At 35.3% G+C, this 23067-nt stretch overlaps 1 protein-coding gene across 3 annotated transcripts; it reads left to right on the top strand.

Annotated features, from left to right (window-relative positions):
• Positions 1-135: 135 nt before the first annotated feature.
• LOC110698013 lies at positions 136-18398 on the top strand. 3 transcript variants are annotated; one of them, XM_021875415.1, is made up of 11 exons: positions 136-379; positions 479-801; positions 2204-2281; positions 2384-2916; positions 3842-4456; positions 4563-4720; positions 7759-7970; positions 8053-8186; positions 8269-8576; positions 8682-8785; positions 17964-18398. In XM_021875415.1, exons 2-11 carry the CDS (start codon positions 495-497, stop codon positions 18032-18034), a joined length of 2520 nt encoding a protein of 839 aa, XP_021731107.1. In that variant the 5' UTR covers positions 136-379; positions 479-494; the 3' UTR covers positions 18035-18398. The 3 variants fall into 3 exon arrangements, with proteins under 3 accessions (XP_021731107.1, XP_021731106.1, XP_021731105.1); XM_021875414.1 differs by having other exon boundaries at positions 474-801; XM_021875413.1 differs by having other exon boundaries at positions 461-801.
• The last annotated feature ends 4669 nt before the right edge of the window (positions 18399-23067 follow it).

Raw genomic sequence — 23067 nt, 5'->3', positions numbered from 1 at the left:
GAATCAACAAAACAACAAAAATAAAAGTTCGGATTATTTTAAGAAAATACCTATATAAGTTGAGATTATTAAAAAATAATCAAAAGTTGGGATTATTTAAAGAAGATTAGTCAAATAATCAATTTTTCCTTTACAAAATTCCTTAATTCATATCCAACGGCCTATAACCGTTTGATTGAATCCAACGGCACAAGATAGATCGCGCTGCACCATGCGTCCATGCCTTCCACCTTCTCTCTCCTCCGATCAATATTCAATGTAATCGAATCAAGCCCACCAAAACACTGACAAAAAAAATTCAATCAATTTCTTACCAAATTCCCCAATTTAATCGCAATTGAATCCCTAAATCTTCAGAATTCAACGAAGATTAATCGAGGTAAGCTTGAATTCCAAATTAATCTTCAATGTCAACAAAAATGGCGATGATTTCATTTGTTATTGATTTTGATTTGAATAGAATTTGATTGCAGAACAGTGGTGGAAGTAGAACAATGAACTTTTTGCTGCGGGGGCAAAACCCTAGCTCCGTCGCAGCACCACCAGCAGCCGCCGCCGATCAACTTCCGCCGGTATCGCCGTGGCTGAAGAAAACTCCGTCTCAAAGTGTTACGACATTAGAAGGATTAATTGCGGAAAATAAGTCGAATTCAGTGGATCATTCTACTACAAGTAATCGTGATTCGTTTACTGCAGAAAATGTTGAAATGATTTCTTCTGCATCTAGTAAGGATTTTGCTCCTCTTGCTGATAAGCATGTTGATGTTATGGAAGATGAAGGCTGGATCACAATTCCTCATAGTATGTTGATTTCTCTCTCCTCCTTTTAAATTCAGATTTAATTGTTGAATTTGATGATGATTTGTGCATTGGATTTATTTGCTACCGATGATCTTAGTTTGCAATTTTCGTTTTGTATGCACCGTGCTCTTTTATTTTTTTCTCGTTTGCTCAATTCGGGGAGCTCTGAATGAGCTAGTGTGGATGTAGTGGGTGCGTGATACATCCGTATGTATAGTGGACAACTGTACATACGTCCATTTTCTCCTATTGGAGGTTTATACTTTCCGATAACCTTAGGGAAAGCAACTCTTTAGATTTATTTACCTTAATCAATAGATTCTTCTTGATGTTGGAACCTTATATTTTCGCAATTTGCCTCTGCCTATTATTAATCTGTTTATTAGTAGTGAAGATGTCACATTATATCTAATTTGCATACTTTTCAAGTATGTAGATATTTTCGTAGATGTTTTGGGAAATTTTGTTTCCCTATTTCTATTCCCAATGCAGCACAGGTAGCGTGTACCACTAGTGTATGTATACAAGAGTAAATTAGAAACAACAATTTGTTGTCACAAAGAAGTTGTGTAGTTTGGGAATTGAAATCCCTATTGTGCCGAGAGCTAGTTGTGTCACAGGGGAACAGAACTTTACTGTAGGGTGTGGAAAGGTGACATTTATGTTAGTTTTGTTTTGAGATCATTGATAAGTTTTCCCTGTTAACTTCTTCATTGGAAAAGCATTGAATAGGGTTTGTAAAGACCTTTTAATTGTTGGAAACTTATTGACAACTACATATAAGCAGACCATTTTCACATGAGGTCTGTAATTTAGCTTGTTGAAATACAATGCTGAACAATTGCCTGTTAAAGGCCTTTTTGAATCTGTTTGGTGCTCAATGCAACATCCTATCTGTCATGTGCTCAGTTGCTCACACGGATTAGAATTAGTTTAGGTACACTACTTGGTGAGTTATGGGAGTTTATAGCAGGTTCTGAACATTGCATTTGCTTCCAAGCTTTGGTTTGTTTGTACATTTCGTTTATTTTACTGACAACTAGAGCCACATTTTGACTTTCTAATTTCTTGTCAGTCGATCTCTTTGTATCTTTTCATGCTAATGTTAAAGGTCATATCCACCACGAGTTCATTTGTCTTCTTCGCCAAATTCTGATACACCCTTATGCTTTTGCTTTATATTTTGTTGATTTTGCAATATTTTGACATGCTATTACCATGATTAATGGGCTGGATAGTGTATGTATTTTTTTAAACGAGTCAAATAGTCGATTCAGATAGGTTCTATCTGGTTGCTTTATCTCTCTCTCTCTCTCTCTCTTTTTTCCTTTTCCTGGTCTATTTGTAGATTGTAAGTTGTTCCTGATCCACGTTGTTTCTAATACCTAGTATGGATCTGCAGAGAAACTGCCTGATGATTGGGATGGTGCTCCAGATATACAATCATTTCACTCTTTGGACCGTTCTTTTGTTTTCCCTGGTACCATCCTCTTTTGTTTTCTTGATTCGTACTATTCTTATGTGCATTTTTATTGTTTGCACATTCTGTAAGCTGAGTGTGAGCCCATACCTGATGATGCAGGGGAACAGGTACATATATTAGCATGCTTGTCTGCATCCAAACAAGACACTGAAATCATAACCCCGTTCAAAGTTGCTGCTGTGATGAACAAAAATGGTTATGCACAAGGTCCCAAGGACCAAAATGGAAATATTGCAGAACAAGAATCAAATTCTGGAGCTCAGCCAATGGAGCTTGATGATAATGTAGATGCAAAGAATGTAAATAGGCATCAAGTAGATGTATCTGCCAGTGAGTCTTACCTTAGAATGGAGAATCATAGAAGACAAGTGCAAACATTGCTACAGAGATTTAAGGAATCCCATTTTTTTGTGCGAATTGCTGAGGCAGGAGAGCTTCTATGGTCAGACAGAAGCACAATAGAAGAACCTGATACTGTAGATGACACTGATAGTATGGATAACAATAAAACTGCTGGCTCAAGAACCTCTATAAGTGCAGTAATTGATAGTGGAAGGTTTGATGCCCGGGCTTCTGGTGGTGTGGCGAGAAATTCTATTAAGTGTTGTTCACTCGCTAATGGAGATATAGTGGTATGTTTCAAAATATCTTATTGCATCTGCATGTCATTATGATTCTTAACTTCAAAAAGTATTTATCATAAATACTGCTGCATTACTTTATGTAATTTGTATTTCCTATTCTTTGGATATTATAGACGCCACTGTGTGAAGGAGTTTGTGGCTGATGTCGGTTAAATTTATTGTGTGCACAAAATTAGTAAATTTGTTGGTGAAGTATTGCTGATGTAGTATAAATGGATTAAATTTTGACAATATGACTGTAAATAATACCGAGGAAATGAAAAGTTTTTTGGTTTAAAAAAATCTTCTCATATAAGGGCAAATTTCATGACCTTTATATGTTCCAGGTTTTTTTCGTGTTTTTTGTAATAAAATTTTCTGGTAATGAAATTTTTTTGTTTTTAATTTTATTGCATGTGATAATATTATTTTCAATCTTTCAACTATGTTTCTTGTTGATACTAGACGATATTATAGTTTTGTTTTGCTTGCAATTGAGTTTGTATGAGACTAATTGTCTGGACATTTCAGGCTGCAGCAGGATGCTCTATGATAAATGTTAAACTTGAATTTTTCTGCTTGAAATATAGGCAGTCTTCTGCCTCTATTTAGATTTTCGTGCTTTTTCTTTACAGTTTTATGTAGTGTCTTTAGGCTGCTAAAGATGAGACTTATTTTAATCTGTATAATTCTTACGCTTGAGGCAGAATTTTCTTGAATGTTTCCTATATGCGCTGGTAATTTTTGTCTTGGTATGATTACTGTCCTATTCATGCTTCCCTTTGTTTGCTTACATCTTTTCTGTTATGTTTGTATGATTCTACATTGCCTACAGTATAATTTATTCTTCATTTGATCTGAAATTGACATTTTGTTTTCTTATTCTTATCTCACTTATTTTCTCTTATCCCCATTCTTGTTTGGAAGGATGCAGGTTCTTTTACAAGTGAATGTTGGTGTTGATTCTTTGAAAGATCCTACACTAGAGATTCTTCAATTTGAGAAACATAATGATATACCTACGACTTTAGACAGTGATTTACCAGTTAAAGAAGAGCATAATACCTGTGGGGAATTGTTAAAATGGTTGCTTCCTTTGGACAACTCTCAGCTTCCTGTAAATCGACCTTTATCCCCACCTTTGCTTAATTCGTCCCACAAAACGAGTTTTTCTGCTTCGAGTGGTTCACAGCTTTTTTCTTTTAATCACTTTAGAAGCTACTCTATGTCGTCTCTACCACAAAATACTGCACCTTCTGCATCACCATCAGGTTCTACTGCTTCTGCAAAACCAAACGTTGATTTAGAAGATTGGAATCGTTTTGGGTCTCAAAAATCCCTGAAGAGTCCAAAAACTGGATGCCTAGGTCTGCTGTCCTTCCGAGGAGTTCCGTTAGAGCCTGAAAGGTTCTCTGTTTGTTGCGGATTGGAAGGCATATATATACCTGGAAGAAGGTGGAGAAAGCAGCTTGAAATCATTCAACCAGTTGATATCCACTCATTTGCTGCAAACTGCAATACAGATGATCTGCTTTGTGTTCAGATTAAGGTACGTTGTCAATTTTAACAGTCAAGCTTTTGTTTTATGTGTATAATAAATGGGTTCACCCATTATGTTATTACAGGTGGTTTGAAAATTCTGCTTTTGTTTGCAGAATATATGTCCAGTATATGTTCCGGATATTGTTGTATACATAGATGCTATAACTATTATCTTGGAGGAGGCATCAAATGAAGCTGGTCCACCTTTGTCTGTTCCAATTGCATGTATTGAAGCTGGAAATGATCATAGTCTGCCAAATTTGGCCCTGAGGTTCTTATCCTTTGAAGCTTGTTTAATTTTGGTTGTATAGGGAATAGATTTACAGTCTCTTAATTTGCCAGTTTTGTCCTTTTTTCTTGGAGAGGGGTGGGGGATTGAGATATCAAGAAATGTGTTCAAGTGTTGTAGTATGGGACTATGGGTAGAACACTGTCCTTTAATAAGCACTTGTGTGGCTGTTCTCTCTTGTGGAGCTGGTTTATGCGACAACTTTACCCGTTTAAAAATTGCTCTCCTACTTGTGTAAGTGGGCCTTAGAAGTGGACCCATCGTGATGTGCCCCTTCTCACGTCCGGTGTGGTTGTTTAGATTTACATTCATTTGGTTTTTCTTATCTTATCTCTGTCTGCAATAAGGTTATGCTGGAATTTCAAATTCAAAGGACTATTGTTTCTGGCCTTTCTTGCTGTAAAGCCTTTGATGAGGCCACACATACACTCTGGGTAATTGGAAGATGTATATATGTTACCTTAGCCTGGAAATAGCCAAGAGGTTTGTTGGATTTTGGAAAATTTGTGGAAATTTTGTTCGAGTACCCCAAGTTAAATGCACTACCAATTTCTCCCTCCCACAATCTTGCCACTGCCACCACCTACTCTCTCCCTCTCTTCCATCCCACAATTTCCAACTCAGGTACTCTCTCATTACCAGTTCTTCTCTCATCTCCTTCACTAAGTCACCATGGCTTTCCTCCCTACAATTGTAACCCTCTCTTTATCGTGATCTCTCTCTCTCTCTTTTTTTTTTTTTTTTTTTTTTTTTTTTTTTTTTTTTTTGTTTTGTTGTTGTTGTTGTTGTGGTCGATAGTATTTTGGTTTAGTTTAAAATTTTGGCAGATGTAGCTATCTTTATTTCATAAATAACCTTGCTACTATCACTAGTTTGTGAGAAAACATGCATAATTTTATGTATTCCCTCCCTTTCCTAAAGTTCGACACAATTATTATAGACTCTTGTTTTTTTGAAAGTTAGGAAAAAGTGAGTGGATGTAAGAAAAAAGTGAATAGACTCAATAGACTATGAGAGATGGAGTTTAAAATTGGGTGGGTGTAAGAAAAAGGTGGATAAGTAAGAGATTAAGTGAAAGGGGGAAATATTGCAGGGTAAAGGGGATAAGGTTGTAATATGGGGTTGTCAAAATTAGTAAAAGTGAGTTGAACTTTTTGATAGACCCCAAAGCCGAAAGTGAGTCGAACCTTTAGGAATGGAGGTGTTATTTGTGACTTGAAATCTGGTAGGGCTGTTTGAATGCACATATCTCTAAATCTATAAGTGATCTTGAGGCGATTCATGTTGGATGTAATAGCTTGTTTCAAGAGCATATGAACGACTGGTCATATGCCTAATTCCTATTAGAAATGAGATAGTTGTGGCTGTTTTACGAAGAATTGACAAAGCTAGAATTTGCTGTGCTCAACCTGTGGGGCGCATGGTCGGATACTTCAGTTTTTGAGCCTCTGCCTTGGCCTTTTGGAAGGGGCACGGACGTGCTCCTGGTCGAGTGAGGCGTTTTTTAAGTCAGATTTAAGCATGACGTGTTTTATTGAATGTTTCCTAAAACCATGTTTCTTCTATAATGGTTATTTGAGTTATACTTGGGGCGTACTTTAGGGTTTTATTAAGGTTTTCTTATGTTATAAAAGGACACTTTAGGTGATCAATTAGATCACACCCTAGAGAGCCATTAAAATTAGGGCTACTTGTATATTCTTGTTGTTTTTCTCCATTATAGTGAAGAAGCTCTTGAATCCCCAACTATCTAATTTGACCAAACCACAATAATCCTTGTGTCTTTGTTGTTCATTTTCTTTATTGTTTTTTCTCTTTCTTATTTTTCTTTGTCTTGTTCCGCATTAATCAAATGCTACACCACCCTCTTTCCTAACAAGAGCCAGGAGGAGGTTAACTTTTTTTATTAGTCGAAGAAGCTTCTCCTTTTTTTTTCATATTATCACTTTTTACTTTTTTTGGTTGAATGGTAGAATTGATGGAAAATGTTAGATAGAGAGGAAAGACAGGGGTTATAAAGATGAGGGCGATTCATGAGATGGGATTTGGGGATAATTAGTGGATTTAGGGATGTTTAATTAATGAAATTGACGTGTGTCATTCATTGAAGGCATGTGGTGGACATGGGGATATAATGAAACTTTCTTTAGTTCTTTAATTAAGTCAATGATCTTCTCAAAGCTAAAGAATAATAAATCTTTACACTCCTTTGAAATCAGTAATCATTTTCAGAGGTGCATAAATTTTGTGTCCCATAAAATTTGACCTGTAAATCTTTTTCGTTGTCATCAAAGCAGGGGCCACAAGAAGGGCTGATTTAGAATATCTGCACTAGCTGTTTTCTAGCTGTGAACATAAGTTTTTTTTTTCTTCCTTCAATGTAAATATTTTAACAGCATCTCAGCCTTTAATTTGAGACGCTCATATTTTCTTTCCTTACTTTTAACAAGTTACCTCCGGCAAATTTTGACCAGATCCAAAATCAACCCGATAACAAATAGGGTCTTGAACACAAAATTAGGATCCCAAATTCAGAAACAACCCAACCTGAAAAAGTGTGTCAAATCTGACCTGATCCTGCCCAATATTTTAAGTTGAGTAACAAATTTGATTTCAAATATTCCCCCCTGCATTTCGTGTACCAACATTACAGAGGCAAAAAAAAAAGCTATATTGTAATTTTGTGCCTTATTGTTTAATTAATGAAAATTTTTATCACAAAAAAAAAAAAAAAAAAAAAATGTTGCGAATGATTATGTTAGTTTTTGGATGACACCATTTTTTTACTTGTATATTGAAAATTTCAGTAGCTTAGTAATAACAAACTCTTTTAAAAAAAAAAATTATGCATTTGCATTAGGTTATGCAATTTTAAAAAAGATTTTACATTAAAAAGGAATACCAAAATTTTGCCAAAATAGATATTACCTTCTTGAAAGTAGATATTTTTGATATCCTGTATATGGCTATGCCAATTTTATTGTTAGCAAATTTATGTTTGGAAATCCATCTCTTTGCAGGAGAGGTGAAGAACACTCTTTTATTCTCAAGCCAGCAATTTCAGTCTTAAAGAAATCTAAGGTACCTGATGATAAATTTACTAAGTTGCATTCAAAATCTGGAAGCAAAGCAACAAGTATGCGGCTACCTCCTGTAGCTGTTGAAGAAACAAAGAATACATCTACTTCTCACAAGTATGCCATACTGGTATCATGTCGTTGTAACTACTCTGGTAATCCTTGTAACTCTTAAACTTGTCCAATTTGATTACTTTTGTTAATGGTTATTTTAGTTAGTTTGTGTAATTTCTATAGAATCAAGACTATTTTTCAAGAAGCCCACTGATTGGCGACCACGCATCTCACGGGACTTTATGATATCAGTTGCATCTGAAATATCAAATCAAACTCTGGATTTTACTGGAAAAGTCTCTCAGCTGCCGGTTCAGGTCTTTTGTCGACACCAACTATAAATTATCTTTGTTATATTCGAGTAAGAATTGCATTGGCTGATGATTTAAAATATTTCAGGCATTGACCCTTCAGGCATCAAACCTTACATCTGAAAATCTTACGTTGACTATACTTGCTCCAGCATCTGTTGCACCTCCACCTTCAGTACTGTCACTAAATTCTACACCATCATCACCAGCAAGCCCATTTAGGGGAATCGCTACAACTCAAAGATTAAGCGCAGTAACTCGTTCTACAGAGAATAACAAACAAAGTGGTGCACAGTCTTTCTCTTCTGATCAGCAAGGCGTTCCAGTTTCTGATGTCATTCCAACAACTGCTTTGAGCTGTACTCACTTATGGTTGCATAGTCGAGTTCCGTTAGGGTACATACCAAACTGCTTTTATGGTTTTTATCCTGATTTTGATTACCTTATTAAGCTGTAATGTAAGAGTTTGGCTTTGACCTTGGTGTATTGTGGTCTTATCAGATGTGTTCCTTCTCAATCCACTGCCAAGATCAAGCTTGAGCTGCTTCCATTGACTGATGGCATAATTACACTTGATACTTTGCAGATTTATGTTAAGGAGAAAGGTAATCTTTATATTAGTATAATTAAAATTGAAGCCCCCTCTGTGACTTTAAATCTGCTTGCCCACTGTATAATTTCTGCCAGATTGCAAGCTTCTGCTGTGTGGTGCTTTATATTGCAGACCTTCTATCTTTGGTTCATTTGGAATTCTTTGTAACTTTAACTTTGTGTAATTTCTCAATGTTGCATGAATTTTCAAGAGAGACTTGATCCTGTAATTATGGTGCTGCATTTATATGACTGGGCCTCTCTCTCCCTTTCTTTCAAACACACAAATGCCTGCATTTTTTTCTCTTGGGGACTGAGAGTTTAGGTTTTAAGTTTTGCATTGCTAATTTTTAACTTGGATGAGCACCATGGGACCAACTGACATACTTCCCCAGCTCTTTTTCAATTGTAACATATATTTTATTTGACCATTTTTGGTGCTAATTTGTTTAATACAAAGGGAAAAAAATATACTTCTTCATATGTTCTTTTTAATTTTACTTACTTTCCATTCTAGGTCGTTCTTTTATGTTCAACTGATTTTGCTTCATTCTATTATAGCATACCCCTGTAACCATGTTACTCCTTCAATCCTCACAATAATTACACCTTTCCATACTCTCTCTTTCTTCACCTTTTTAAATACAAACCCACTTTTTAACATTTTCTTTCTTACTTTTTCTTACTCCCACTCATATTCTTCTACAAATTCTTAAATCGCTAATCTATAGTAAGTTAGTAGAACATAAAAGAACAGGGGTAGTAGTTAAATAGGATCTTGTTGTATCCATCTTGATATACACTAATAAAACACCAAAATGATGACCTCCAATTTAGTTTTGCTAGTTCCATATGGTTGAAATCTTTCTTTCAATCCCATGGTGACCTTGTGTTTTTATTTAACATTAATCATGACCTTAAAAAGTTTATTCTGTCAAGATTCCGTTAAATAATTTTTTCGTTTGAAAATTCGAGATTGTGACTTGCAAACTTTTAGATAGCTAAATTCTTTTTTAAAAAGAAATCATCTCGATCCTCCATGGATTACCAACCCCTTCTTCATCTATGCCATGCCAGTCACCCAGCCCACCTTCCTTATAAAAACCCCTTCCTCTACCCTCTTCAAATCTTCTCCTCCTCCATCACCTCCACCTCCCTTCACTATCTATCTCTCTTTACCATCATCCTTGAACCTCCTTAGGATTTCCTTCCTATTACTTGCACCCCACCAATTTCGTCTTCTTCTTTCAACCCTCTTCCTCTGCTACTCTTGATGAAACAATCACACACATCAATAGCAAGAATTGACAGGTTTTGTGGTTTCAAGGTATGTGGAAGTTGTGTTGGCGGGATGGATAGTGATGTTTGGGTTGGTAGAGAGGAAGGATACAAGAAATGATTTTTATTAGATTTTACATGGTAAGGTCATGGATACATATTAATCAAAATTGTAAGGTCACCTCAAAAATTCGGAAAATAAATTTTCACCATGTGGAATTTGCAAAATTGGAGGTCACCTTCTAAAATTTTCCATTTTTTTTTATTGGGACCTTTTATGTTTTCAGATGCATGTGACTAAGACTCTTGTGAGACTATGAGTGTCAAAATTTGCTAATTGTGAAGGTTTCCTTGATTTGAACCCAAATAATGTGTTACACTTTGTTTGGATTGAAGGAAATGGAGGTATAGGAAAGGAAGGGAAATGTAGGGATGGATAATCTTTTATTTGGATAACAAATGAGGAAAGAAGGGAATTGGAGGGGAGAGAAATAGAGGGATTAAATTGTAAGAAATTAATCTTTTCAATAATGGAGAGATTTGGAAGGAAAACTCATCATTTTACCCTCCTCTTCCCTTCACACCCATTCCCCTTCTTTTCCTTCCCCTTGCTCTATCCAAATACATTGTTAGTGTGTATACTCACATTACATTGTTGAAATTCCTGCACTATTTTGGTGAAATGAAGACTCCGAGTAATATAGTTTCATATATTTCTGCAAACAAGAAGAATTTCTATGAAGTTACATTTGTTAGGCATAGAAAAAGGGTTTTTTTAGGTGGGGGTGGGGGAGGGGGGGTTCTTTAAGCTTGGCTCAAAATTTTTGAATGATCCTTCTTCCTCTTCCTATCATCCTTGTTGACAAATATCCTATCACTATCTTACCATCCCTTGTGCCCATTCCCATAAAAAAATCTGCAGAAGTATGCTCATAGAGATACCTTAAGGCACCTAATTACAAATGACTAATAAAGTAAAAGATTAGACTAGACAACAAAAAACGCATCTTTTTTTTATGATAATCGTGTCATTCATTTCAAGATGATATACTATGGTGTATATGAGTTCAATTCAATATGATATCCCAAGGTGCATGATGCATGATGCTTGCTGACGATATCGTGTTGATTGATGAGACGAAAGAAGGTGTGGAAAGTAAGGTGGAATTGTGGAGACAAACTTTGGAGTCCTGTGGAAAGTAAGTTGGAATTGTGGACATAGACTTTGAAGGTGAGTAGAAGTATGACAGTGTTTGGAATGTACGTTCAGCGGCGTGAGAAACAGTGAGGTAGGGGTGATCACCTTCGATGGGAAGATTGTCCAAGGTTATAAGGTCTTCCGATATATGGGATCTATTATTCAAAAGGATAGAGAATTGGATGGAGATGTAGCTCATAGGATCAAAGCTGGTTGGTTGAAGTGGAAGAGTGCGATGGGGTTTTTATGTGATTTCGGCATGCCCCATAGATTAAAGGGTATATTCAACCGAATGGTAATAAGACCTGCTTTGTTATATGGTACAGAATGTTGGGCGGTAAAGCATTGTCACGTGCATAAGATGAATGTGGCTGAGATGCGTATGTTGCGATGGATGTGTGGTCATACAAGAAAGGATTGGTTGAGGAATGAGATAATTAGGAAGAAAGTAAGGGTTACATCAATTGTGTACAAGATGAGGGAGAATCGCTTAAGGTTGTTTGGCCATTTAGGAAAGAAACCAAGTGAGGCTCCGATAGGGAGACTTAAAGAGTTGCAACGTGTTGGGGTATGAGTGGTTTGGAGATTGAAGAATTTATGATGTTGGATAGGGCGGTGTGGAGGGAGAAAATTCACGTCAACGACGTTGAATTATTGTATTTATACTTTTGCTTAATTCGTCTTAGTATTTAATTTTATTATTTTACCCAATTCATGTTTTATGAACTGTATTGATTTCCTTTGCTAAAGTTTTTCTCCAACTTTTATGTTTTTTACCCATGCATTTTTACCATTGCTTTAAAACTTTCTTGAATTTCATTCTTGGTTATCCTTCAAAGCTCACTCAATTTTTACTTGGATGCTCATTCTTTTTCTCACTTTATACACCTATTATCAAACTCTTTCAACTGGTCATCTTGCTATGTCCCCTTTTCTATATCTTACGGTTCTTTATGATGATTAATGTAAGCCGATCCCAATTTGAGACTAAGGCTTTCATTTAAAAGAAAAGAACAATTTAAAGAGAATGGGTGGCTTTTGAGAAATGTGAATATCAGGGTTTTTTTTTTTTTTTTTTTTTTTTTTTTTTTTTTTTTGCTTTGAGAAGTAGAAAATGAGAAAGTCAAGGGAGTATTAAGGGTAATTAGAGAGGTATGTAATCAATGGTGTTTGAAGGAATTGCTCTTAATATGGAGTTTTAGCATTTGGTCTTCATCGCAATGTTAAGACGCATGTTGTGGCATCTCTTATAGGAATGAAGGAATAGGATCATTCTCAAAGTATTGCGTCTTTCCATATTTTTGTGGATGCTCAATAGAAAGCCACAAAATAGCAATGTAATGACATCAATAATTACATGTATATATTTTTTTTTTCATGATTTTGAGTAGATAAGCTTAGTCTCATGACAATCATGCTAGACAAATTAAAAGGTCATTGTTATGCTATAACCTAGTAAGTTACAACTTTCTTCTAAGAACCCATGCCTCATTGTCACTAAGGATTCTATTTTCACTCTTCTTATTGATGCTTATCCTCATTATGTAGTTTAAATCAATTCGTATTATGTAGTTTAAACCAATATTTTTATGGTAAAGACTAAGCCTTGGAGATTTCTCATCCTCATTATGTAGTTTAACCATTTTTTTTAATTATTATTATCGTATTGTATAAACTTAATTGATTTCCTTTGGTAAAATTTTCTCAAATCATTATGTTTATCTTTTCACTCTTCTTATTGATGCTCATAGAAGAGTGGTGGAGAGGGATTATGGTAAAGAGTAAAGTTTGGAGAGATCTCGTCCTCATTATGTAGTTTAAACCAATATATTTTTTATTTTTATTTTGTGTTGCATAAACTTTAGTGATTTCCTTTGGTAAGGTTTTTTCAAATCATTATGTTTTTTACTCACACGTTTTTACCACTCCTTTAAAACTTTCTTAAATTTTATTCTTGGTACTCTTTTAAAACTCTCTTAAATTTTACTTGCATGCTCTTTCTTTTTCTCACTTTATAAACCTTTTTTCTAACTTACTCAACTGGTTATTTTGTTATGTCCTTTCTTCTTTGTCGAATGGTTCCTTATGACAATTCATGTTAGCCGACCTCAAATTATTTTGGGACTAAGACTTTGTTGTTGTTGTTGTAGTATGTTTTGTTAAAATGTTCTCACCCTAGTCAAGGCTTATGAGAAACATCTATTGAAGATAATAGACCATATTAATCTAGTAGTGAATTCACCATTAACAAGCATTATTATTCTTTTTTTGCAGTTTTGATGCCTTTCTATTTTACCAAGTTTAGTTGCCTGTCTTTATCTTGTTTAATATTCCTACTAATGACAAAACTGAGTTATGTTTTGAGGTCTCGTGATTGAAAGATTTCTAAAGGTGGTGGGGGTGATGATATTCATCTTTGAAAGAGAACATAGATCAACTTAATATCTCTTTTTTGTTTTTTCTTAAGTCTATTTACCTGAACATGGTGAAGAGGGTGGGCGAAGGTTATGACATAATTTTAAATTGTTAGGTGTTCTATATAATCTGTTGATCATCTCAACTGAGAAGGCTTGTAAACCATAGTAATGTTTGGTTGTTTTGTTTGGTTCAAGTGATGTTGCTTATGTTCAGTTCTCAATATCTCTCATTTGTTGGAATTCTGCTCTGTGGGATGAAATTCATTTGGCTCATTTCTGGTGTTGTCTAGATAGGAAAATTGACTTTCTTAGAAACTTATCTTTTCGTAAAGTCACAATTTTTTTTTTTCATCTATAATCAATAATGTTTGTAATGTGCTGCGTATCTGAGATACTATTTTTTTCGGTTTCTACCGAATGATGTTGTGTAGAATATATTTATTTTTCTTTGAGTATCTTTTGATTAATTATTAGGGATATAAGTTTTTATTTATCTTTTATTTTGTTAGTGATTTAGTTTAGGGAATAATTATCTTAGAATATTCCAGAATTTATATTGCCTATATAAAGGGGCATAGGGATGTAATTTTATGTGTGTTTTAGATTAATAAACTTTAAATTTTGGTGATAAAACTTATTAGAATAGGTGAGATGCTTATTCGCCCAACCTAGCATTTCTAGTTTGGTTTATTATTTGAAGATTTTGTGAAGTCTGTTTGACGTAGCAAAATCATATCGGAATGTTTATCAAAAAATGTTGTGATTCAAATTGAAAAATCAGTTCTTCCAAGCATCAGTCTTATAGGGTTAACAATAGATGTATATTTGACGGATTGACTTGCTTTTAGTTCATTTGATGTAGATATAAATCAAGGTTTTTCAATCTGCTTGTGCAAGCTCAACTCAACATGTCCAAACCTCTAGTCAAGCTTGAGTTGAACTGGGCAATTGGGCTTGATGCTTGTATGCTAATCAAATTTTTGATAAAGTTCAATTTTGTCTCTCCAAATTTCGAAGCTGTTTTGTATTATTATTGGCCATTCACTGAGAGCATAGAAGAGTTTGTTCTTCTGATATCACTCCTGTGTTTTTTCCCCATGGATAGGATCATAGGAGTTTGAGCTTGTCGATAATTTGAATTTACTTCTATTTCTTTTAGAATCCTGCTGCAGCTATCCTGAGCGTCACTCTCTTTTGCCTTATTGGCATTTCCTTGGCCTTCCTTTCAGAATTGAACTTACACTTGCATTGCTTTGGAAAATCTCTAGACTTGGCCATGTCTTTGTTGTAGGCCAGGTCATTCCAGAAAACTTTGCTGTTCTTCATTCTGAAGTTTGTGGTGAAAAGTAAGGTAAAATACTGCGTTAGCATGCTAAATTTACTCATATAAATAAATTAAATTTTGCTTCAGGGTTGATTTTGGTGGGAAGAGGTCAGGCTTACTTGTTGGCTTATTCTTACAATGCTCCTTTACTGTCATCTGTTTGGAAATTTCAACACAGTTGGAAAGCTATATAATTTGTTTTATGACACTAACAGCTTGTTTGGATACTTGGATTGGGACTTGGAAGGGAAAGGGAGAGAAGAATTTTTCAATGTTTGGATAGCATAGAGTGGAGAGGGGAATGGAGGGGAGGGAATTGGAGAGAATTTTTACCTTCATTCTTGAAGAAACTAATCTCTCCTAAATAAGAAAGAATTGGCAGTAAAATGGGACACAAAGCTATGTAAAAAGGATTCAACAATTTTACCCTTGTTGTAAAACTCTCTTCTTCACCCTTGTTGTAAAGCATAATAGCAAGACCTCCACTTTGGATGATCCAATTTTCTCTCTATTCCTCTTCTCCTCTCTCATCCCTGTAGATCATAAATAACAATTGAAAAGCCATTACTGTCATTACAAGGGTTACAATGATAGACTTTGAAAACAAATAAATACACATTATCAGGAGAGAGTGACATTTTCTAGAATGTTACGAACTGGTCGATGGTGTGCAACGAGTCAAAATGCTCAGCCACGGTAGGAAGGAGAGATAGTGGAGCTGCAATTTCAGATGGATGAAGACAAAGGCTGGCATGGGTAGGTAGGATCTTTTTAAAAGCTTTTGCTGTGAGGGTGTGTACATATAAAAAGGGGAAGAAGGGTAAGGCTTAGGTAGCTTTTGTGCAGTGAATGAATTGTGATAGTAGTGACCTAAAGTTACCTTGTGGAGGTAGGTAGCCTCAAGCCAGTTTGTAAGAAACTTCCTTGTTCATCAATCAAAAAGCCTCCTGCATTCCCTCAATCTGATTTTCATATTTAACTACTTTTGCTTATTGTGATTATTGGTAGTAAAATCGTTACATGGTGATTCAATGGAACTGAGACAACTTAGTAGCTGATTAATGTTGGATAGGACTTCACCCTATACTAGGGACAAACTAGGATGAAGTTCCCTCATAATCTCAAATTTTCATATTAATACCCTTCTCTTCCAAGATCAGAACAACTCGTCCCTTATCTTCTTAGCTATCCAAACAGGGGAATTCAGGCTGCAAGTATATTTTTGCTTGTAGCTAGGATCTCAAATTGGACAAGTTTGCATTTTCCGGAATTTTTGCTTGTTCTGGATTTTTCTTCCTATGGCAGCATCCCAATGTGAAACCTAAACCTTGTGCTTAGGCTTGTTTTCAAGTTAAAGAAGAATATGAATGAATTTGATGAAAAAAAAGTGCATCAGCACTGCTTCTTTTCCAGACTCGATAGGATAGGCTGATAATTGGGGAACAACCTAGTTGCGAAAGATAGATTGTTGATTAGCCTAGAAGTTAGTCAATCAAAAGAAGCTGCACAAGAGCAGGTCAATCATCAAAGAACCTCATCTGTAGACAATAGGGGCTGGGGAGGGGCTCGCTTTAGCTTAGGAGCTCAATTCGGATTTGGAGAAAGAACCCATCCCTAAGCAGAATCCTCCATAGTTAGCCAAGATACAGTTTGGGAAGATGTTGATCATAGGCATTCCTGGCTGGAGTTAGGTAAGAGAGAAGCAGACTTAGCAGAGAACATCCAATAAAAAGATATGACTAGTGGAAATAAGAGAATGGATTGTGTGAATCAGATCAAGGGAGCCAAGGAAGATGATCAATAGAATTTGGAGACCCTGCAATCCTTTTGCTGTATCCCCTTCCCTCGTGTTCTTTGTTATCCAAATAGGAGATTCCTCCCTCCCCTTCCCCCTACCTTTTCTCCCTTTCCATCCTCAAATCTTATCCAAACAAGTATGGCTTGCTTTCATTGTTCATTGTTTCAAATTAATGAACAGTTACTATTTAAAAAAATATGAATATAGATCTAATGGGGCAGGTGTGCAATTGTTAAAGTGCAGAATGGAAGTGGGATTTGTATGTGTAAGAGAGTGAACAATATTCCAGTCAAATGTTATGCTTAAATGATTGAACTATTTGTATTCTCCCTTATCCATTGATGGCTTGTTTATGGAGATTTGCAGAAAGTAGCTACCTTGTTTTTTCTGTTCATCGATTATCATGGTCCAATTGTGATTAGAAAAAAATTTCTTGTTCCCAGTCCCTTCTTTTCTTAGTTATTAGGAGTAGAAAGGAAATGGAGATTAATTTTAACATTCGTGGAAATTCCCTCCATCCATCATGAAACAGAGTTTAATGTGAATCATCTTTTTAGTAACCTTGTTTCATCTTCGGGTGGGAGAGGTTGTCAGTTATTATCACATCTTTGGTAAATTGACGATTTAGTCAATCCAGCCTTGTTTTGGAGGTTTTTTACCCTTTTTTTTTTTTCCTTGTAAGCTATCAATTTATCATGTGCATCTGATTTGCACTTACTAGTGACTTAGTTTTGAATGTAATTTATCTGTATATGCATTCAAAATTTGCAGGTTACAGTTTTTTTGGCGATTGATTATATAAATCAACCTGCATCTATCTATCTATCATGTTTATCTGATTTTAGACATCATTGTTTTACTTTGTTTTGAGTGTAAGATATCTGTATACGCATTTAGAACTTGCACGTTATGGGCTTTTTTTTTTTTTTTTTTTTTTTTAATTATTATTATTATGGTTATACAAATGTAAGATTATGGACCTCTAGAAAGATTGAAAATCATGGTTTTTTAATATATTATACTTGAATTTGTCTGAAAAAAAATTATTAGCAATTAGTATCAGGTAAAACAGATCCCTCTTTTCAGTTTATTTCCGTCTGTGTATGTGCAATTAGAAGAAAAGCTATTCAAGCTGGATACATACTAAATTTTATTCAAATTTGCACTTTGCCAACAGATGTAACTTATATCCCTGAGAATGCGCTGAAGATCAACGCAACTTCTAGCATAGCTACTGGAATCATTTAAGCCAGTCTGCTCACTCGCATTCTTTGTAATTGTATGATCTCTCTAGTGAAGAACTTGAAATCAAGAGAGTGTGTCCCTCCAGTTGTACATCACCGGCTTTTTATTTCTGTCATGTAAGACTGTATATTTGAGGTGCTGGTGTTCCTCAAGTAGACACTATATTAATGTCTCTAAGTTTGTTTCTGAGGCGATCATCAGCATGATGGAGATTGGGCATCTGTTAATCCCTCTGCTATAGATTTTGCTGCTTTATGTAGATACTTTGTAAAATATCGAGTCCTGATTTGTTTCTTAAAAATGCAGATGTTACTGGAATGGTGAGTTTTCTGAGACATTCTAAATTTTTTGTGCGGCAATTACTGTACTTCCTGCTCTTCTCTCTCGCTTTCTTGTCACTAAATTTTCAAGAGACTGGCACATTGTATCAACGATGCAATTCGCGGCTTCCTTGTTAGAACAACTTGATAAATTGATGCTGTTTATTTCACTCTCTAACTACATCACTCATTTTTCTAAAAACTCAGTTTCGCCCTCCCTTATTAGAAATTTAGAACAACGTTGTTTTGGAAGTTACTAAAAACGGGCATTACGTTGATAAGGGGGCATGTGTTTACACTAGTGTATAATTGGAAAAAAATACAGTATTAATAATCAAATTAAGTGTACATCCATTTTTTTTTATTTTTTTATTTTATAGGTAGGAGTTGAGAAAGTACTTTGAGAGATTCCAAAGTGTAAGAGAATATTCCTTTGCCTATTTTATACTGTAGTAGGACCTTATCCAAAATTATAACTTGGTTGTTCAGAAAAAAATCCTCTGGCTTGTAGGTCTTGTAATTTTGTCCACATTGATAGGGAATAGAGATATCAATTAAAGAAGTGAGATCCTTAGAAAGGCTATTTTTTGGGGCAATTATTATCATAAAATCGGTCGTATGGTACAACTAGTTTTCATATTATCATAAAATCAGTGTAGTGGCGATTGAGGCTAAATTTGGTAGGGAGGATCATTTATTTGATCCTCTGTAACAACAATTGAAAGGGGACTGAAACCTAACTATCCACAATTAACCTCATTCTGAATTACCCCAAAGGGTGAATCGGGTGGAACAAAAAAAAAAAACAAAACATCATATGCACATATTTAGTACTTTCTTTTTAGGAAATGAGTAAATATATCATCAGCTCATTTGCACAAAATAATTTTGTTTTGCTCATTTTTCTTGAAATAGGTAATTAATTGTTTGTTCATTGTATGAAATGAGATTTCAATTAATTTTTGAACATACCAAGACTCATTTTCTCTATGCTCTTTTATTCTCTAAGCTTATACTATGGTAATATGTATTTTCTGTCTAAATTCAGAGATTCATTTTATCTCTCTAATCATACAACTCTCTTATTTCAACCTTTAAATACATAAGACTCATTTTCTTTCCCTTTTAGACTTCATGCACAGTACCATTTTTTGCATAATAAATTTATTTCATTTTAGGTTTGAATTTTGATTTATTTATATGCACTTCTTTCTCCTTTATTCCTTTTTCTTCTTTTCATTTGTTAATAACCTTGAATATGTTGAGATTCAATAGCCAAATGAACAATATGAATTATAAATTTCGAAATTTTTTTTCTTCACTTTTTATTGAAAATCATGCTTAAGGAAATAAGGTTGTATTTTTATTTTTTGGCTAATTTGTTAAAGATGAGCACATTTTTTTTTTTTTGAAATGGAAACCAATAATCCCACCTTTACCTTTTCTGCTCACAACAATCGCACTTTTTCGAAATGTGAAAACAATCCCACCTTGTATCCCTATATTAAAACAAGCCTTTTTTATTAAATGATCGGTTAACACAATTTTCCTTTATTTTCAACAGGTAATCCTTCAAAATTACCGTTGAGTGCCATTAATTCCCATTAACTCCCCCTGCTCTACATCTCTCTCTCTCTCTCTCTCTCTCTCTCTCTATCTCTCTCTCTCTCTGCAATTTTCTTTAAACTCCCACCCCCCCATTTATATTTTCCTCATCCCTTTCCAAATCTTCTTCTGGAAGTTTCACCATTATTGTTGCTATCTTCTGCAATGGCAAGTCATCAGTCACTTGGCTCAACTTCAAGCTCCAACAGGCTCCTTCTGCGGGCACCCAGTTCATTGCTACCACAATGAAGTTGCTCCGTTGAGGACGGTGAAGTACGATGGTCCGACAAAGGGAAGCACTTTTACGGGTGTTCTTATTGGCTGGTATAATCCCTCCAATGAATTCGTTGTTTAATATATTTTTATTTGGGAATTAATTGAATGAATTTGTAAGAACAGAGAACATGCGGTTTCTTCAAATGGCTTAATGAGGTAGGTGATGTTCGTGACCTGCAAACTTTCATCATTGACAGGGATTCAATTATTCTTGAATTGGAGGACAAAATTGAGATGCTGAAGGAGAAGATCAGAAAGTTAAAGGCAAAAAAAGAGAAATTGGTTTCGAAGTTGAAGAAATGGGGATCGCAACAACTGAAACACTATTTGAGATGAAGGAGAACAATACTGATAAGAAGTTAATACTGACTTTGGTCTTCTCTTAGGCCTTTTTCACTATAATCTTGTTGATGAAGTGAAGTATGTAGTACTGTGTAGGCTAGGATGTTAATGCTTTTTTTTTGGATATATTCTAGGTTGGTGGGTAATGTTGTGGGGTGTAGCTCTTTTTTTATGGCAAATATTAGTAGATGATGATGATGCTGGTTGTTGATGTTATGTACTTAATATCGCTACTACATTTTCGATCAAATGCAACGCCAAAAAATGAGCTAATGCAACGCCCTATTCAATGTCGTCGCAATAGATAACCTGATGCAACTGCAGGATTAACTAATACAACAGTCAATTATATATTATACCTAATGCAATGGTCCCTTATATGCCGTTGCATTAGATTGGGCTAATACAACGGCAACAAGAGCTAACACAACGACTGCTAAAATTTCAGTATTATATTCTTTCCCTCCGTATTTTATACCCAAAATTTTGAAATTCAAAATTAAAGACCCCAAATATTTAAATCCCCGCCATTTTCGAGTCCCAGTTTTCTTACCCTCTTACTCTCATGAATTTAACCCCCCTTCACTTGCAATTTTTGTGACAGAGGATGAGATCGAGCGGGGGATTATTACTGCATTCTTGGATGCATTTGAATCAGACTCGTTCTGGCCCTGTTCTTTGTACAATTCCGGCAAAGGGCGAGACATTATGAGTCCCAAAATATGGAAAGCGCTCGGTTTAGTGGTCAGATCTATGGCTTCTAAGTCTTCCTTTGTCGTTTTCGATGAGGGTGAAGTTAAGGGCTTTGTTTCTGAGTGTGAAACACCACCCACGGTGGTGTTAGGGTTAGGGTTCCACTACCGAACCACTCCAAAACCCACCTCCGTTGACGAATTAGGGTTTCAACGAAGATAATTGGGCGCAAATGAGGAATTAGGGTTTGGTTTTGGGTCTGGGTCATCACTTCCTGTCTTGAACAAGCCTAGATTTGTGGCCAAACCCCCTCCAGTCCGTAGGGTTTCTTATATGTCTCAATTTCGAAGGATTCGAGGTCCTCCTAACAAAATCACTTACGATGATGATGATGTGAACGTGGAGTCCCCCCCTCTGAGCTCGTTAAACGGGCTTAATTTTTCCGTTGGTAACTGTTTCTATGAAACCCTAACTTAGTTCATTTTATGTCAATTTTTTTTTTAGAATCCTGTTTAGGTGGTGGAAGAATTAATCATGCTTGTATACCAGTAACCTAGGTTATTGGCGGGATGGATAATTGTTGGTGAAATGTGTGTGGTTGTTGTTGTTGAAACAACATGTGTGTTATGCTGTTTAGGCTATAGTGTGGTTAGTTGTTGTTGTTGTTAATCCAACATGTTGTGGTTGTTGATACGTGTGGTTAGTTGTTGTTGTTGTTTATCTATTGTTATTGTGTATGGTAGGTCGGGTTAGGATTTAATTGGGTTGAGGTGTTTTTTAAGGCAGTATATGGTCGGTTAGGGTCATTTTATGGTGATTGTTAAGCTATTGTCGCTGTGATGTTTTGTATATTGTTCTGTTATTGACGCTGCCTCTATAGTGGCTGTTGCCCTACTGTTAGTTATTGTTGTCTTTCCCCCTCCCCTGCCTGCTGCCCTAATGTCTTCCCCCTTAGCTTGTTGGTTATTGCCCATGGTTTCCTTTGAAATCACCTCTAATGCATTGGCAGAGATAAAGACATGTACTAGCAACTTTTCTATAAGTCAATTATTCGAAAAAGGACCTATTGAATGTGTTTATAAAGCCAATGATCTAGATGGCAAGGTATCAGTAACTGAATACTAACTCATTATAAATATGCCTCATAGAGTTCAACATGAGTTTAATGCTCATTAATCTGATAGACATACATCCTACTAACATTTTATTTAATATCCTCAAAATGTTGGTCCATTGCTGATGATATGTTGAGTTCTTGTATCATACCAGGTGTCAAGCTTTCTTTTGGGTGCTGTTGTTGAAGTTTGGACAATATTCTTTTACCAATTTTCTTCAGGTGTTAGTGACATCAGCATTATATGATTATGAGTACTAAAGGAACTATGTTGGCACATAATGCTAATGGCTGTATAAGCTATGTAATAACGTTTAGATAGGAGTTAATGCATTACCCTATATAAGTGTGACTTTGCACCTACACGAACTAAACTTATAAACATCATTTTCTCCTATAACCCTCTTAATGTATAGTTTTTGCTCCAAATCTAGCAGCCATTCTTACACATTCAGACCTTTCTTTCCAAAGTAATTGATATTCCTCATCCTACATAGTTTATTATATATAGATTCTTAATTGACGTGTTATTAACTTTTCTTATTGTACTCATCTCAAAGTCGTAAATGCTTTTATTGCTACTCTATATGTGTGTGCAGGCTGCCGGTGTTTAATAGGCTTGTGCATATGTTTTCATGAAGACTAAATACCATATATAAAATTGGAAACACCTAAATTTCCAAAAC

The sequence above is a fragment of the Chenopodium quinoa genome, unplaced genomic scaffold, assembly GCF_001683475.1.
Source record: "Chenopodium quinoa cultivar QQ74 unplaced genomic scaffold, ASM168347v1, whole genome shotgun sequence".
NCBI lineage: Eukaryota > Viridiplantae > Streptophyta > Magnoliopsida > Caryophyllales > Amaranthaceae > Chenopodium > Chenopodium quinoa.
Note: the sequence above shows the minus strand (reverse complement) of the source record. Positions and strands in the feature narration are given on the sequence as shown.